The sequence below is a fragment of the Corythoichthys intestinalis genome, chromosome 19 (assembly GCF_030265065.1).
Source record: "Corythoichthys intestinalis isolate RoL2023-P3 chromosome 19, ASM3026506v1, whole genome shotgun sequence".
NCBI classification, from domain to species: Eukaryota; Metazoa; Chordata; class Actinopteri; order Syngnathiformes; family Syngnathidae; genus Corythoichthys; species Corythoichthys intestinalis.
In genome coordinates, this window is record NC_080413.1 from 36,559,561 (window position 1) to 36,575,821 (window position 16,261).

Sequence of the window (16,261 nt, forward strand, 5' to 3'; positions counted from 1 at the left end):
CGTGCATATAAAATAATAATATAAAAACGTTGGGGGGAAAGAAGGAGATGAGTCTTCGATGGCTTTCTCCACTTTATTGTGGCAACAATAAGAAAACAAAATAATAGCGGACTGCCGCCACATTCGACCGCGAAGTTTTGCTTCTCGCCGATCTCCTCCTTGCCTCCCACTCCAGCGTCTCTTAAACGGATTGTGCATAGTGTCTTGTTATGAGCTTTTTGTTTACAAATGTATCGAACCCACGACGCGCTGACAACCTTGTCTCTTCATTAACACATGGAGCAGTTCTTATGGAAAAGTTAGAACACAGCTCGGCACAACTCTCGGCAGGAATTGTAATGGCGTGAGGAAATGTAGTTTTTTCACACAAGCGAACAGATTACAAAGCACCACTTCAGTGTTGTCCCGAGACTACATTTCCCATGATTCATTGCGTGACCTGCGCGCTCGCTGATTCGCTGCGAGATTGACTCAATGGCTACGCTAAACCAACACGCTATTTTTCAGCTGTCACCTGTCAGCGGCTCTCATAGCTTATACTGTTCAATTCCACAACAGTAGGCAGCTATGCTTTGACAAAGTCATCAGTCATCTATCCAAAAATCACACTTACTTTTTGGCAAATCCTTGATCATAAGCAGACCGGTTAAGGAAGCAGGCATCTTCGAAGTGTTTGCAGCAGAGAACACTACTCGATGATGGTGTGAAATTCATTCGCTTCGTGCGAACGAAAGATGTCCATTTACGTGCCCTGCTATCCTTTGGCCACTCATACAACTTTTCGTTTGAGCGAGAACAAAACATCGCCACACACCGCTGTGGCATCTTACCGAGCAATGCAACAAACAATACTGTTCTATGGTGGACTTCCCTTGCACGTCTAGGTGTGACGTAATTTCCGAAGATTTCCGAAGATTGCCGAAGAAAAGCATTTTCGTTGTCAAGGGCGTTGCTATGGGTTAAACAAAGAATCTGGAAGGGTTGCATTAAAAAAAAAAAAAAAAAAAATGCTTATAATTGTTGAGCCATTGATATTATTCAAAAACATGGTTGGCCAACCTTACTTCAAAGTTCCCCTTTAAGTTAGTCTAAACTGTAAGTACTGACAGGATTTTGAGTTTTTGCAGTGTTCAAAATAAATGTATGATACCTGCTGTATTGGACCACATTAGGGACCAGTGTTACTTGGTGTTTTATTCAGCAATGACTACTGAGCTAAAACTGACAGTTAGCTTTATTATGTTTTAATTTTCCACCCTCATCACTCTACAGCGCTGTGTTTTTATAGATTAAATAAAGCCTGTATGTAAGACACGTTAGCCACGCACCGACAGTGGTCATAATCAATAGAAACCTGGCCATCCGAAGGGCTAACGTTACATGTGCGAGTGACAGTAACGTTATATTTATTAGCGCTGAGAAGTCTACTGCTTAAAGATGGCGGCTATTTACTAACGCTGCCCAGACGCGGCAGAGTCTGTCATTTCGCATCTATTTCCAAATGCATGCGATATCTATGAGACGCATCGGACACTACCTCCTACCACACTAGCATCATGCTGGCGTAGTTTGTAGTGGCTGTCGGCTGCAGTAAAAAAAAATTTAATTTTTCTTTTTTTATTGCTTATTCCTCTACGCATGTCAGCGCGTAGTCCCGCATTAAAAGTAGTCCGGGCAAAACGTGATGCTTAGAGCTGGCAAATTTAAACGATTCCTCGAGGTGAATAAAATTACTCGAATCAGTTTCGAGTTGCTCGAGTATTCGTTTCAGCTCTAGATTTTTTTCAACTATATGAAATTCTCTCAGGGCTATTTTAAACTTGTATATGAATATCAGTCTTTGAACTTGAATATGATAGTTTCTTTCCACAGGAGTGCACTTTAACAAAAATGTTTATTTTTCAAAACTTGACGGAGAAAACATGTACACATTCTTTTGCCTATGTTTTCGAGTGTCATCTGCTGCAGGCACTTTTACATGTTATTGAGCTCCCACTAATGGGCTAACTTTGTGCCGAATATCAAACAAACAAAACACCTTGTAAAACCCAGTCCAGATTAGCAGCGGGTACAGTATAAAATCAGAAAGTTTTTGTTGAAGAAAATATCATATCTGCCTTCTCAGGCAGTAAGCATGAGCATTCAGTAGAGAATACACGTTGACTGGGTGTAAATGTAGCTGAAAGCATAGATATCAGAAGGCTAGATCTGACGGCAAATGAAAAGTCTTTCTTTCAGTGCACCACCATGCAGCAGGGTCCTCAGACAATAACCAGTGGCTGGTGCTCACACCAGCATAGTAGATAAATAAATGTCACGTATCACTGGAGTGAAACACGTGAAAAAAAACAGTGATGCACGTTGATACGACGGAGTAGTAGAGCCAAATAAATTTTTTAAAAAGGACTACGAGATTAGTCGTACTATTGCTACGAGAAAAGTCGCATTATTACGTAGGGTTATTGTATCTGTGAGCCACTATCCTGGGAGCTACGACAAAGCATTCTATTGATTATAATTTGATGTAGATGAGGCAGAATAATAGGGATTTCCTTATTTGTAAGATGGATCGTAAAACACAAGATGCTTTCAATATTGCTGATTTTCATGGAGGCGGCAACTCGCTACGTAAAGTATGTAGGTGCTTGAATATCATTAGCAATAATACGACTTCTCGTACTATTAATTTGACATTTGTTCTCCGACCGTATTAAAGCAGTAATGTGAAGTAAGGTTGGCCAACCATGTTTTTGAAAAATATCAATGGCTAGACAGTTATAATCATATTTTCGTTATTTTTTTTAACGCAACTCTTCCAGATTCTTTGTTTAACCCATAGCAACGCCCTTGACAACGAAAATGCTTTTCTTCGGCAATCTTCGGAAATTACGTCACACTTAGAAGTGCGAGGGAAGTGCGCCATAGAACAGTATTGTTTGTTGCATTGCTCGGTAAGATGCCACAGCGGTGTGTGGCGATGTTTTGTTCTCGCTCAAACGAAAAGTTGTATGAGTGGCCAAAGGACAGCAAGGCACGTAAATGGACATCTTTCGTTCGCACGAAGCGAATGAATTTCACGCCATCATCGAGTAGTGTTCTCTGCTGCAAACACTTCGAAGATGCCTGCTTCCTTCACCGGTCTGCTTATGATCAAGAATTTGCCAAAAACGTAAGTGTGATTTTCGGATAGATGACTGATGACGTTGTCAACGCAGAGCTGCCAACTGTTGTGGAATGAACAGTATAAGCTAGCGACGTTAGCCGAAAGTTAACTCGTGGCAATTCCCGATCGTAGTTGTTGTTGCGTTCGCTAGGTTAAGCGTGTTTAAATTGTGCGTCATCTACGTTCTTGTCCGAAAGGGTTAATCCACTGTCAATCGGGAAAGGGGTGTGGATGTGCCTATAACCGGGTCGGCGCCACGGTAATTCACGGTCACGTTGCAGTAAGAGACACACACCGCCGATGAGTTTGTGCACATTTATTTGTATTATGTATTTCCACCTTTATGCTTCAAGCATTGCATTGCATTTGTACGGTTCGGCGTACTCTTTCACGGTGATCGCTTGATAGCCTTCTAGTTTGTGTCGCGAGAGCCACTGACAGGTGACAATTAAGCGTGTTGGCACTGAGTCGATCTCGCAGCGAATCAGCGAGCAGCTTAAGTCACGCAGTGAATCATGGGAAATGTAGTCTCGGGACAACACTGAAGTGGTGCTTTCTAATCTGTTCGCTTGTGTGAAAAAACCATTTCCTCACGCCATTAGACGCCACTTCCTGCCGAGAGCTGTGCCGAGCTGTGTTCTTACTGTTAGCTCCATGTGTTAAGTTATCAGCGCGTCGTGTGTTCGATACATTTGTAAACAAAAAGCTCATAACAAGACACTATGCACGATCCGTTTAAGAGACGCTGGAGTAGTAGGAGGCGAGGAGGAGATCAGCGTGAAGCAAAACTTCGCGGTCGAATGTGGCGGCAGTCCGCTATTATTTTGTTTTCTTATTGTTGCCACAATAAAGTGGAGAAAGCCATCAACGACTCATCTCCTTCTTTCCCCCCAACATTTTTATATTATTATTTTATATGCACGAGAGCTGCCGGATCTGCCAAAATGAACGTGAAGTCTGATTAATATTTTTTTAACAATGTCATCAGATAGACTAAAACAAAATTATGTGCAAAATGCCTGCATCTTCAAATCATGAAAATAATAACAGCCTATATCTTACTAATCTTGTAATCTCGATGGGTCTTGTAGCCATTCCATGTCAGGTAGTCCAGGCACATTGTTTGCATCCTGATTAGCGTCTGGCTAATACATGTTAGGTCCAACATAAAATTCCAAGCTCCTCTTCCTCCTCCAACTCTTCAAAAACTTGGATCTCCTCCCTTGCACTCGATCTCTCGCTTATATCGCTGTTTGAATCATTATTTGAAGGGCTTTGTATGGCGGCCGTATGTATGGAGCTGCCATCGCTGTTCTCGGTGTGACGTATCACTTCCGGGTTTGTCCCTTTTCAGGCTCGAACTTCGGAAACGCGATTATTTTGTCAAATATGCAACATATAAATTATTTTTACATGCATTATTTGTTCGACAATGTTTAATTACTTTAATTGTGACCCTATTTAGCATGTTATGAAATTACTTCACATTACTGCTTTAACAGTACAATTTGTTTGCCCTCTCAATTTTAGCTAAAGGGAGACATAATTTACTGTTTTACGTACCTGGTTCTGACTGGTTAGAGGACCGGTGCAGCGTGTCAAATACGTGGCACTCGGTGACTTGTATTCCAGGATGCTGGAGGTGTTGAATCATTTTGGTTGTACACCAACCTTCTCATGAAATAGTTGTGTTGCAAATCATGCACTGAGCTGACTGCTCATTTTTCTTTGTGAAGTTGAGCCAAACTTTTGAGCGTCACCGTACAATGCCTATGGTCGAAATCAAACAAACACTTTATGTGGCTTCTTCTTCGGGATGTTCGGCAGCTATTTTTTTCCGGTCGGCGGTCAGGGCATCGAAACTTTCGAAATCGAACATTTAAAAATTTGAACGGTTCCAGGAGAATCTGAGTGTTGGTCCGACATCATATCTTTGAGGAAGAAAGTTCAAATAGTTACAGAAAGGTGAACAGGTACTTTGTGAACAAGCCTGAAGATCCTAATAGAACAGAAATTAATAAACATATAACATGGGACTATACCTACAGAACTGTCAGATGAATTACCCTGGAGAATGTCTAACTAAACTAGATGGGTACCGTTAAAATAATTAATCCCGCCTTTGCTTTTTTCAGATGGTGCAGCCTACTGTATGGGACGTTTGAACTCTGACTGCTGGTAAGATCATCATTTCTGCACCTCTTATCCCAAACTGTGTTGTTTGCTGAAGCCATTTTTGAAAGTTTTTAGGAAAACAAAACGTTTTGCTGTTCACCAGGTATCTGTTTACTCTGGACCTGCCAGAGTACTGGGAGAACAAGTATGCGGATCAAACACTGGAAGTTCTGATGAGTGACCTTGATCCAGCCATTATGGACCAGTTCTACATGAAAGATGGTGTTTCTGCAAGTGATGTCACTCGTGTAAGCAAAATCTACAAAACATATATATGTGTGTATATGTATATATATATATAATCTATATAAATATATACACACTCACCGGCCACTTTGTTAGGTACACCTATCCAACTTCTCGTTAACACTTAATTTCTAATCAGCCAATCACATGGCGGCAACTCAGTGCATGTAGACATGGTTTAAGACAATCTCCTGCAGTTCAAACCGAGCATCAGTATGGGGAAGAAAGGTGATTTGAGTGACTTTGAACGTGGCATGGTTGTTGGTGCCAGAAGGGCTGGTCTGAGTATTTCAGAAACTGCTGATCTACTGGGATTTTCACGCACAACCATCTCTAGGGTTTACAGAGAATGGGCCGAAAAAGAAAAAATATCCAGTGAGCGGCAGTTCTGTGGGCGGAAATGCCTTGTTGATGCCAGAGGTCAGAGGAGAATGGCCAGACTGGTTCGAGCTGATAGAAAGGCAACAGTGACTCAAATAACCACCCGTTACAACCAAGGTAGGCAGAAGAGCATCTCTGCACTTTGAGGCAGATGGGCTACAGTGACAGAAGACCACGCCGGGTGCCACTCCTTTCAGCTAAGAACAGGAAACTGAGGCTACAATTTGTACAAGCTAATTGAAATTGGACAATAGAAGATTGGAAAAACGTTGCCTGGTCTGATGAGTCTCGATTTCTGCTGCGACATTCGGATGGTAGGGTCAGCATTTGGCGTCAACAACATGAAAGCATGGATCCATCCTGCCTTGTATCAACGGTTCAGGCTGCTGGTGGTGGTGCTGGTGTAATGATGTGGGAAATATTTTCTTGGCACTCTTTGGGCCTCTTGGTACCAGTTTAGCGTCGCTGGAACGCCACAGCCTACCTGAGTATTGTTGCTGACCATGTCCATCCCTTTATGACCACAATGTACCCAACTTCTGATGGCCACTTTCAGCAGGATAATGCGCCATGTCATAAAGCTGGAATCATCTAATACTGGTTTCTTGAACATGACAATGAGTTCACTGTACTCAAATGGCCTCCACAGTCACCAGATCTCAATCCAATAGAGCATCTTTGGGATGTGGTGGAACGGGAGATTCGCATCATGGATGTGCAGCCGACAAATCTGCACCAACTGTGTGATGCCATCATGTCAATATGGACCAAACTCTCTGAGGAATGCTTCCAGCACCATGTTGAATCTATGCCACGAAGAATTGAGGGAGTTCTGAAGGCAAAAGGGGGTCCAACCCGTTACTAGCATGGTGTACCTAATAAAGTTGCCGGTGAGTGTATATATAACATATATATATATATATATATATATATATTTTTTTTTTAAGGCGCGTAGATTATGAAAGGCAATTTTTTTAAAATTGCTACAACAGCTACAAATTTCCAATCAAGACTTGAGGCTTGATGGATTAATTTGTTCTAGTGCTACCAAACAAACATACAAACGCTGCACTTTTTTGTATAATTAATCACACTGAGCAAGAACAGGACATTATTTCAAATAATTAAACCCACCAGGATGTCATGACGAGATGTAAACAACTATGAGAGTTTGCATCCTAACGCTAATGCTACGCTACAAGTCACGTTTAGAGTGTAAGGATCACTTAGTAAACAATTTTGAAGGCTAAAGCAACATTGTATATTCTTTTGATGCAAGATAAAAAAAATCTTACAATACTTAGAAAACAGGCAAGCCTGAAGCTTCCTATTGCAGCCTGCCTTCAAGCTGCTGCCGGGTCCTTCCGGGGTTCTACTGTCAGTCAGCGGTTGCCCACACAGATGCCACATCAAAATCCTATTTTTATCGGCTCATTTTCTTTGTTAATTGGCCAATGGTGGGGGTGGTACATATATCGGTTGACCTCCAGTCAGTAGTATTACTTTAGCAATCAAATAGCGGTTCAGAAGAATTGAGTAGTTGCAGAATTTCACGGCCAGCTGCAAGGGAGACGGTTGTGCAACGCTAGTGCTAAAATAAGCCTCATTTAGCTTATCAAATTACAATGTTGCAGCACTTCATCTTAACAACCACTTTGTCAGCTTTCTTCAACATTCGTAGACTGCATTCAACCTTTAATTCATGGTTTTATATGATACTCTGCTCAATGACTGTGACATTTAGCTAATTTGAGACTGGCAGGATTTCTGTTGCTACTTTGTGAAGCCTAACAAACTCTCTCTAACGTCCAAAATAAGCACAGCTCCTTTGATTCAGAATATACACCAATTTGAAAAAAGCGCAACTCAAAAGTACCAAAATGTTTTCAGAATAAGCATATTTGATGCCATTTTTCTTTTATTTGTCCCTCCTTTTACAGATGAGTGGAATTTGTGACCTGATACCAGGTTCAGTGATAGATGCCACATTGTTCAACCCATGTGGATACTCGATGAACGGAATGAAGACTGACGTGAGTGTTGCATCGGCTTTATATTGTGACTTGTCTTGTGTTGCTGTTACAATACAATACATCAATATTGCCATACTTTGTATCCCAATAGGTTATCATTTTGTTCCCACCAACAATCAATTAATCATTTTAAAAAGATGTTTTATAAAGGAATTCTGACAAAAATGTCCTCAGGTGTAATATTTTTCACTGGAGTCGTCTATGTTAACTCATTGGCTGCCATTGATGGCCCTAGACGTCCAGTTGCTCGTTCCTTCGATCCTCCCAGTCAGAATGGGGATTGGACGTCGGCTCATTAAAAAACATTAAAAGTCATTAAACGCATTTTGTCAAAATTCAGGCCGTAAGAGGCTAACTAAATGTTTGAGGCATTAAAAATTATATAAACATGATGGTTAAAAACATTAACATCATTCATTCGAGTTGTCTTATATTATCAGGTAACTGACAAAATCGGCCAATAAAAGCATTTTTAAATGATACCTGATAATATCGGCATTTTGGGCCAATAGGCATATTGCTTTTAAAGTGAATGTAGAAGCCTTCTGCCTTTCTACAATGGCTGGTCACTTCTTAGCACAGAAATTATGCATATTGACTAGGGCTGTCCCAAACGACTAATTTTCTCCCGATTAGTCAGCCGACTATTTTTACGATTAGTCGACTAATCTAATAATTATTATTTTTATTTTTTTATTTTTTTAACTAATTTAGCAATGAAATTTTTGTTGACGCTTATCAATTAAAAAAAACATATTGGAACACTCAAATCATTTATTAAAGTACAAATAAACACGTAAATAACAATAATAAATCACAAATAAACAATGAGTTCAAATGCTGATAGAATTAACTAGTGTAGCATCCCGATTGAAAAGATGGTCTCTTAAACTGATGGTTTACAACTTTTATTCCATCCTTGATGTAAACACACCGTAAGAGCTACGGCGCACACAAATAAAGCAACACAATTAGAAATTAACAAAAACTTTTCACATTTTTCCTTTTAAACCTTATTTATATATCAATGAATTGCCTATATGAATTGCCTTTACCTTATTACCTTATCATTGACAATCTCTCCCTTGAGTGCAATCACTGTATATACTGTATATATTTATGACCTTTTAAACTTATATAATTTTCTATACCATAAAATAAACCATAACATGAAATAAACCTTTCAATTAGCATTAAGAACAATACTAATAGCACTTATAGGCCCATTGTCATTGAAACATTATTATTTAGTAAGGCGACAGCACCCTCTGGTGTACAAAAAAATGAAAAAAAAAAAAAAAAAACTTACAAACTGCGTGAAGGCGCTTGAGGTGTTTATTCACGGCCGACGTGCAGCTAAGCTTGGCACTGAAGAGACAGGACAGAAGAGTGTACTCTCCTTTGTTTCTTTGAAATAAGTCAATGTTTTGGACACTCTGGTGCGCTTTTTTTTGGCTTTGTGCCGCTTTCCCTGCTTGCAAACAGAGCATCCGACATTCTAACTTTCCACGCATATTTTTTTTAACCCTTCATTTACCGTCGACGGCATGTTGTGCTCGTCGACGGATTTACGTCATCGATGACGTCGACTACGTCGACTAGTCGGGACAGCTCTAATATTGACCATTAAATGTCTCCAAACTAAGATGCATGGGATTTGTTATGTGAGCATTTGAAATTGTTACATATATCAAAGTATCAAGTGGGGCATCACAATTTGAGATGTGACAGGCGAGCTCTGTAATAAAACTCTCATCTCCGCTTAATCCGGGAGGGGAGGACCACCATGGGAACTGAATTGAAGCATATTATTGTGACGTACGTTTAAAGTTTCAAGAAAAATGTGTGAATGCATTATCAGCTCTTCACAGCTTGTTCAAGGCCAGCGAGCCGGCCGGTACCACACTTAAGATTACAGGTTGGCGGAAAGGCAAATACACCCATCAAAAGAGCCAAACATCACTCGCAATAAAGTGTAAAAAATGACTTTGAAAAGAGGAGCAGGAATGCCACGTCTTGATCGTCCGCCTGCATAGTTTACAATGCGTCATGTTGCACGAAAAATGGCGATGGTTAGAGGAGGCACCCAACGATTCGATTCGATTAAGATTCAAGGTGCTACGATTCGATTCTTGAACGATGATCACAGTTATCAGGATGCATCGTACATTACAAATTAATAACAAAACAACTTTTTTTCCATTATTTATTTAAAATATCCTAATGATTCAACAGGAAAAATGAAAACACGCCCATACAACAAAAAGCTGCCCTTAAGCTGCTTTTTTACAAGAAAGTGCAAAAACATTAACCATTTTAAAGGGAATACTTATTTCACTCAACAATACAATTTACACAGGTGGAATGAATTCCACATTGTCTGGAAACAAAGTGTCTTTAGAAATAAGCCTTCTTTTAACCAATATGCTTTGTTTTCACAGATTTTTGTACTATTTTGCATGTTTGTAGTGTAACCACTGTACTTAACCCTTTAAGGTCTGGGCCTATTTTGTCTGATTTTGCATGCCTTTGAAGTTGCCTTTATATTTCAAAGAAAGAATTGTTTACGATGGCCTGGTTTGGTCCCTTTTTTTGTGACACCTTGAACTTCATGTCCATACTGTTGTTTCCGTCACTGACCAATTATAAATCATCATTTTGGGCCCAAAAAGACCAAAAATTCCACAATCGTTTTGTCAAAATTTTTAATTTTGATGTCCAATTGACAACCAAACATGCGTAACGAACCGTTTTGAAACTTTGTAATATGTATTCAACATGTTAGGATGAACATTCAACCAAAAAAATTTAGAATAAATAGTCTTATATTTGACAATTCAACATAAACAACAGGTATAGCATAGGCGTTTTTTGCCTTTATACATGCTCTAGTCAAAACAGGTTATATACAGCAGACCGAACAGTGAAAAAATATATACCATCTAACACAAAAAGTGTTTAGAGGCCATCTCTTTACGAGTTTAGGTATTGCGGCCCATCACCTGATGAAAACTATGTACACACAATCAAGCTTCTTGAACACACGTTTATATACACAAATTGAGAAGACTGATTGTGGGGAAAAAAAATATATATATATAACATTGGGGGAAAAAAAGTATTTTCAAAAATATTTACAATACACAAGTTACATTTTTTTCAGGCATGCCACTCCGAAAAGCAGTTTCGTCCTGGAATTCGAAACAGGGCGACATCACACAGCCCACACTTCCATGGGGTGTTGGTCCTCTTTCCACCCTTCCATTTTCATTTCACTTTACTTTCATTGTCACTATAAATGTACATGAAAAAATGTCAGTATTTATGAAAATAATAAAGTATAAAATAAAAATATATACAGCAATAAATAATAATGGAAATCTATATGTATGACAATAGAAAGAATACCATAGCTGAATATGTGCTACATCCCTAATCTTCATATAGAAAGAAGATCACCACAATTATAAATTCCTGCCTTGGATACACAAAGTTCACGTACGACTTTGATCTGATATGCACATTTTATTATTATATACACAAACACACACTTATATTGCATCAAAATTAACTTTGTCATGCAATATCAAAAGAAACTTTCAAAAGAAACTTTTTCCAGCCTAAAAAAAAAAAAGTGAGTTTGCTTACCTCTGCTCGTCGATGGCGTCACCCACGTGTTCAAATACGTCACTATCTTCACTCGAGGACTCTTCCGAAGAAGACGATGATGACGAATTTGGACCATCCTCTTCCTCAAGTTGATCAAATAGCACAATTGCTTGCGCTAAATTTAGTTTTCCGTTCATTCTCAAAGTCACACAAAGTCGCTGCTCGATCCAAACGGCCGTCGGCTCGCCACCTCGCTGCTTCAGAACACTCCTCCCTCTCGTTCGGTGGAACCTCGCATGGCAGTTATATTTATTTAAAAAACGCATTTTGTGCTTCCACTGTGACTTCGAAAGGGTTCGTTTGATTTGTGTTTTTTTCATGGAGCTTCCGTTTTGAAAAAGGACAAGAAATGATGGAAATATAGACACAAACAAATGATCCATGCAGCGTTTTAATGTTTTTTTGAGAGGACAATAAAATTATAAAACTTAAATGACAATATCTCACGTTTTAATTGGTCGATTGACTTCAAATAATAACAAGAGTAAACCGCAACTTCCGCACTTGAAAACGAGACCAACCAACGGCATGTGGGTGACGTATTTAAAACGTGAGGGCGCTTCAAAGACGACGTGCGCTGAGGACGCGCCGGGGCGTCCTTCGACTCTCAAGGGTTAATCATGGTTTTACATGTTCTGCATATGACATACACGTTAGCGAATTAGCTAATTAGCTTAGCGCTCGGCACTAACTATTAACACCTCAAAAACAACAACAACAAACATTTTTCAATTGACATGACTTGAAACTACAGCTGGACATCTGAAAGACGAGCAACGAACTATCTCTCTTCCCCTCTTGCTCTAAAACATAACGTGCGCATGCCTGCCTGTCTCATACACAAATTTATTGTAAAGTCTTTTGAAAAAGAGTAAATCTCTCACTCAGTTACAGGCAGCATCCATTATAAAGTGTTGCGTGCGTCCGTTAAAGGTGTCCGGGCGGCAGACGTGTTTTGAATTTCGTTCCGCTACGAGCGGCTGTCATAAAATGACAGTGTACAGACTTCACCGTGTACAGTCGCACTCTGATTTCCTGAAGCACAGTTTTGATGTATGTTCCATGCCTGAATGTGCGTCTTTGGTTGCATGGGGGACGGGAAACTGATAAGCATATGCTTCATCCCGTCCGCCTTTGTCGTCTTCTTCGGTTCCTTCGGGCAAATCATATCACATTTTGTAATTGTCAATGATTATCAATGATACCGATGATGATGACAATAAAATTCCATTCCATTCCATAAAGTTATGAGGGAAAATCGTTTTTGAGCCTTTATGAATCGTAATTGAATCGTCGCGTGTCGAATCGCGATGCATGTAATAATCTTTTTTTTTGGAACTCCTCTAACGCTCCATGACTTAACTTCCTTGGTATCCGATTGTTGTACAGAGCCACTAGTCTATATTAAGTGGCGGGTAATATTAGCCGGCTAACTTATCTGTGCAATATCTTGCACAGATAAGAGGCACATTAGTGGAGTGACATGCCGTATAGTCTAACTGATTACACATTTAAGGCCATTGAATAAATGATAATAAATATATGATTTGCTGATACCTGTAGAAACCCTCTAATTGTGTGTCCTTTTTCCCCTTCCGCAGGGTACATACTGGACCATTCACATCACCCCAGAGCCAGATTTCTCCTACGTTAGCTTCGAGACAAACCTCTCCCAGACATCGTACGACGACCTCGTCCGGAAGGTGGTGGATGTGTTCAAGCCAGGAAAATTTGTGACCACGCTTTTTGTCAATCAGGTATACACTAAACACCCACACCACGGCTTTAGTCAAGTTAAGGGCTGCACCTATCCAATGTTTAAGTAATTGAGTATTCTATTGAAAATTCCATTGATTAATGCAGGCATGAAAATCACTCACTCAAGTCAAAAAGGGTGACCTACGTGAATTGTGTAGATTCGAGGAGAAAATGACATGTTTTATTGAAGTTGCTAAGCCTGTCGCGATATGCAATGAGTCCATTTATCGCAAGGTAAATAAAAATGAGGGCGGTCATTTTCGCGGCTGCGTTTTATCACCGCGTGCATGCATACATTTGTGCGTGCGTGTAGATGACATATTAGACTCCAGTTGTTGTGTCCAGATGTTTATTGGTCAACAGCACGCCGTAGAATTACAGTTCACGCATACAAAATGAGGAAACACAACTATATTAAACACTGTAAACTTTATAGTAGCATGTGTAGCATTGCTACACTGAGACTAATGGGGGGAAAAAAAGTCAATTTACTTTAGCCTGCTATAAAACATTGGCAGTCTTTTCCAAAACGCAAACTTGCGGTTAAAAGGTGACACTTCAAACATGAAAAATCGCTGGTTAACAGCATTTGCAAACGAAAAAAAAAATCTATTAGTGACACCACAGGCAATGACGAAAAGTGCTTTTTTGCGGAGTGTAAAGTTGTTAGCGGTTTAGCGAACGTAATTCCAGTGAACATTTCAAAATAAAAGCACATCACGTTTGTCATATAAATAACGATTTCTGGAGTTAATCCCACATACTTCAGATTTAATAATGTAATATTTAAATACTATAATACTACAGAATTCAGATTTCACACTGAGAATAACTTTAAAATGACACCCTATTCATTTGAGGCGTGCAAAATTTCCGATTCTTAGATTATTTGCGATTCGGCCGTGGAAGATTCGAGAACGATTCACAAACATCCAAATTCCGATTATTGAATTATACCAGGTAAAGCAGAACTAAAACACAGTCAGTGCGGTCTTCAGGACGCAATGAGGAACGGACTGAGAGTAAATATCATGTTCAACTCATGCTGCAAGATAAAAAAACAAAAATACCTGACTGTGGCCGACAGCTGGTTCAAACAACGCCCAGTGGCAAGTTACTACAAACATACGGCTATAGTAGATACAGTGGGAGAACAAGTATTGATACAGTGCCGCTTTTGCTGGTTTTCCCACTTGCAAGCCATGTAGAGGTCTGTAATTTGTATCATAAGTTCTCTTCAACTCTGAGGTACGGAATCTAATACAAAAATCCAGAAAATCACACTGTATAATTTTTAAATAATAAATTTGTATTTGACTGCATGAAATAAGTATTTGATACATTACCAACTAGTCAATATTTCGGCTCTTAGTTCTTTTTTAAGAACCCCTCCTGTTCTCCACTCATTACCGGAAGTAACTGCACTTGTTTGAACTTGTTACCTGTATAAAAGACACCTGTTCACATGCTCAAACAAACAAACTCCAACCTCTCCACAATGGCCAAGACCAAAGAGCTGTGTAAGGACATCAGGGATAAAATAATATCCCAGCCTTGTGCAGGTCTATTATACAGGAAAATAAGCAAGCAGCTTAGTGAGAAGGTAACAACTGTTGGAGCGATTATTAGAAAATGGAAGAAGTTCAACTTGATGGTCAATCTGCCTCGTTTTGGGGCTCCATGCAAGATCTCACCTCGTGGGCATCACTGATCATGAGGAAGGTGAGGGATCAGCCCAGAACTACACGACAGGACCTGATCAATGACCTGAAGAGAGATGGAACCACAGTCTCGAAGAAAACCATTGGAAACACATTACGCCGTCATGGATTAAAATCCTACAGCGCACGCAACGTCCAGCTGCTGAAGCCAGTGCATGTCCAGACACGTCTGAAGTTTGCCACTGACCATCTGAATGATCCAGAGGAGCAATGGGAGAAGGTCATGTGGTCGCATGAGACCAAAATTGAACTTTTTGGTCTAAACCCAGCTCGTCGTGTTTGGAGGAAAAAGAAGGATGAGTATAACCCCAAGAACACCATCCCAACTGTGAAACATGGCTAGGTATCGCCAGATCTTTGCTGACAACCTCCTTCCTTCAATGAGAGCCCTGAAGATGGGTCGTGGCTGGGTCTTCCAGCATGACAACGACCCAAAGCATACAGCCAAGGCAACTAAAGAGTGGCTCCGTAAGAAGCATCTTAAGGTCCTGGAGTGGCCTAGCCAGTCACCAGATCTGAACCTGATAGAAAATCTATGGAGGGAGCTGAAAGTCTGTGTTGCCCGGCAGCAGCCCTGAAACCTGAAGGCTCTGGAGAAGATCTGCATGGTGGAGTGGGCCAAAATCCCTGCTGCAGTGTGTGCAAACCTTGTCAAGGACTACAGGAAACGTTTGGTATCTGTAATAGCAAAGAAAGGTTTCTGTCCCAAATATTAAGTTCGATTTTTGTGATGTATCAAATACTTATTTCATGCAATTAAATGCAAATTTATTATTTAAAAATCGAACAACGTGATTTTCTGTTTATTTGTATTAGATTACGTCCCTCACAGTTGAAGAGAACTTATGATACAAATTACAGACCTCTAAATGCTTTGCAAGTGGGAAAACCAGCAAAATCGGCAGTGTATCAAATACTTGTTCTCCCCACTGTATCACATATATGCAGAACTAGATGCTAAATGACAGACGACTGTGGTGTGAGAACATATAAAAAGAACTAGATGCGAAAACGACAGGTTTGCTGTTTCGTAGTTGCTGCGTTGTAAACAGCCGCCATCTTAAAGTAGTAGACATCTCTAGAAGGCTCTGTTGAAGCGAACCTAATTAACTTTT

The 16,261-nt window shown here is 40.0% G+C and overlaps 1 protein-coding gene across 1 annotated transcript in view; it reads left to right on the forward strand.

The window, feature by feature from the left end:
* The window catches only part of amd1 (adenosylmethionine decarboxylase 1), a 46,594-nt gene that overhangs the window by 27,258 nt on the left and 3,075 nt on the right, over positions 1–16,261 (forward strand). Inside the window, exons 5-8 of the mRNA XM_057822715.1 lie at positions 5,299–5,341; positions 5,442–5,586; positions 7,906–7,998; positions 13,269–13,424. Of these exons, the coding sequence (XP_057678698.1) occupies positions 5,299–5,341; positions 5,442–5,586; positions 7,906–7,998; positions 13,269–13,424 (437 nt within the window). The remainder of the gene's footprint in view (positions 1–5,298; positions 5,342–5,441; positions 5,587–7,905; positions 7,999–13,268; positions 13,425–16,261) is intronic.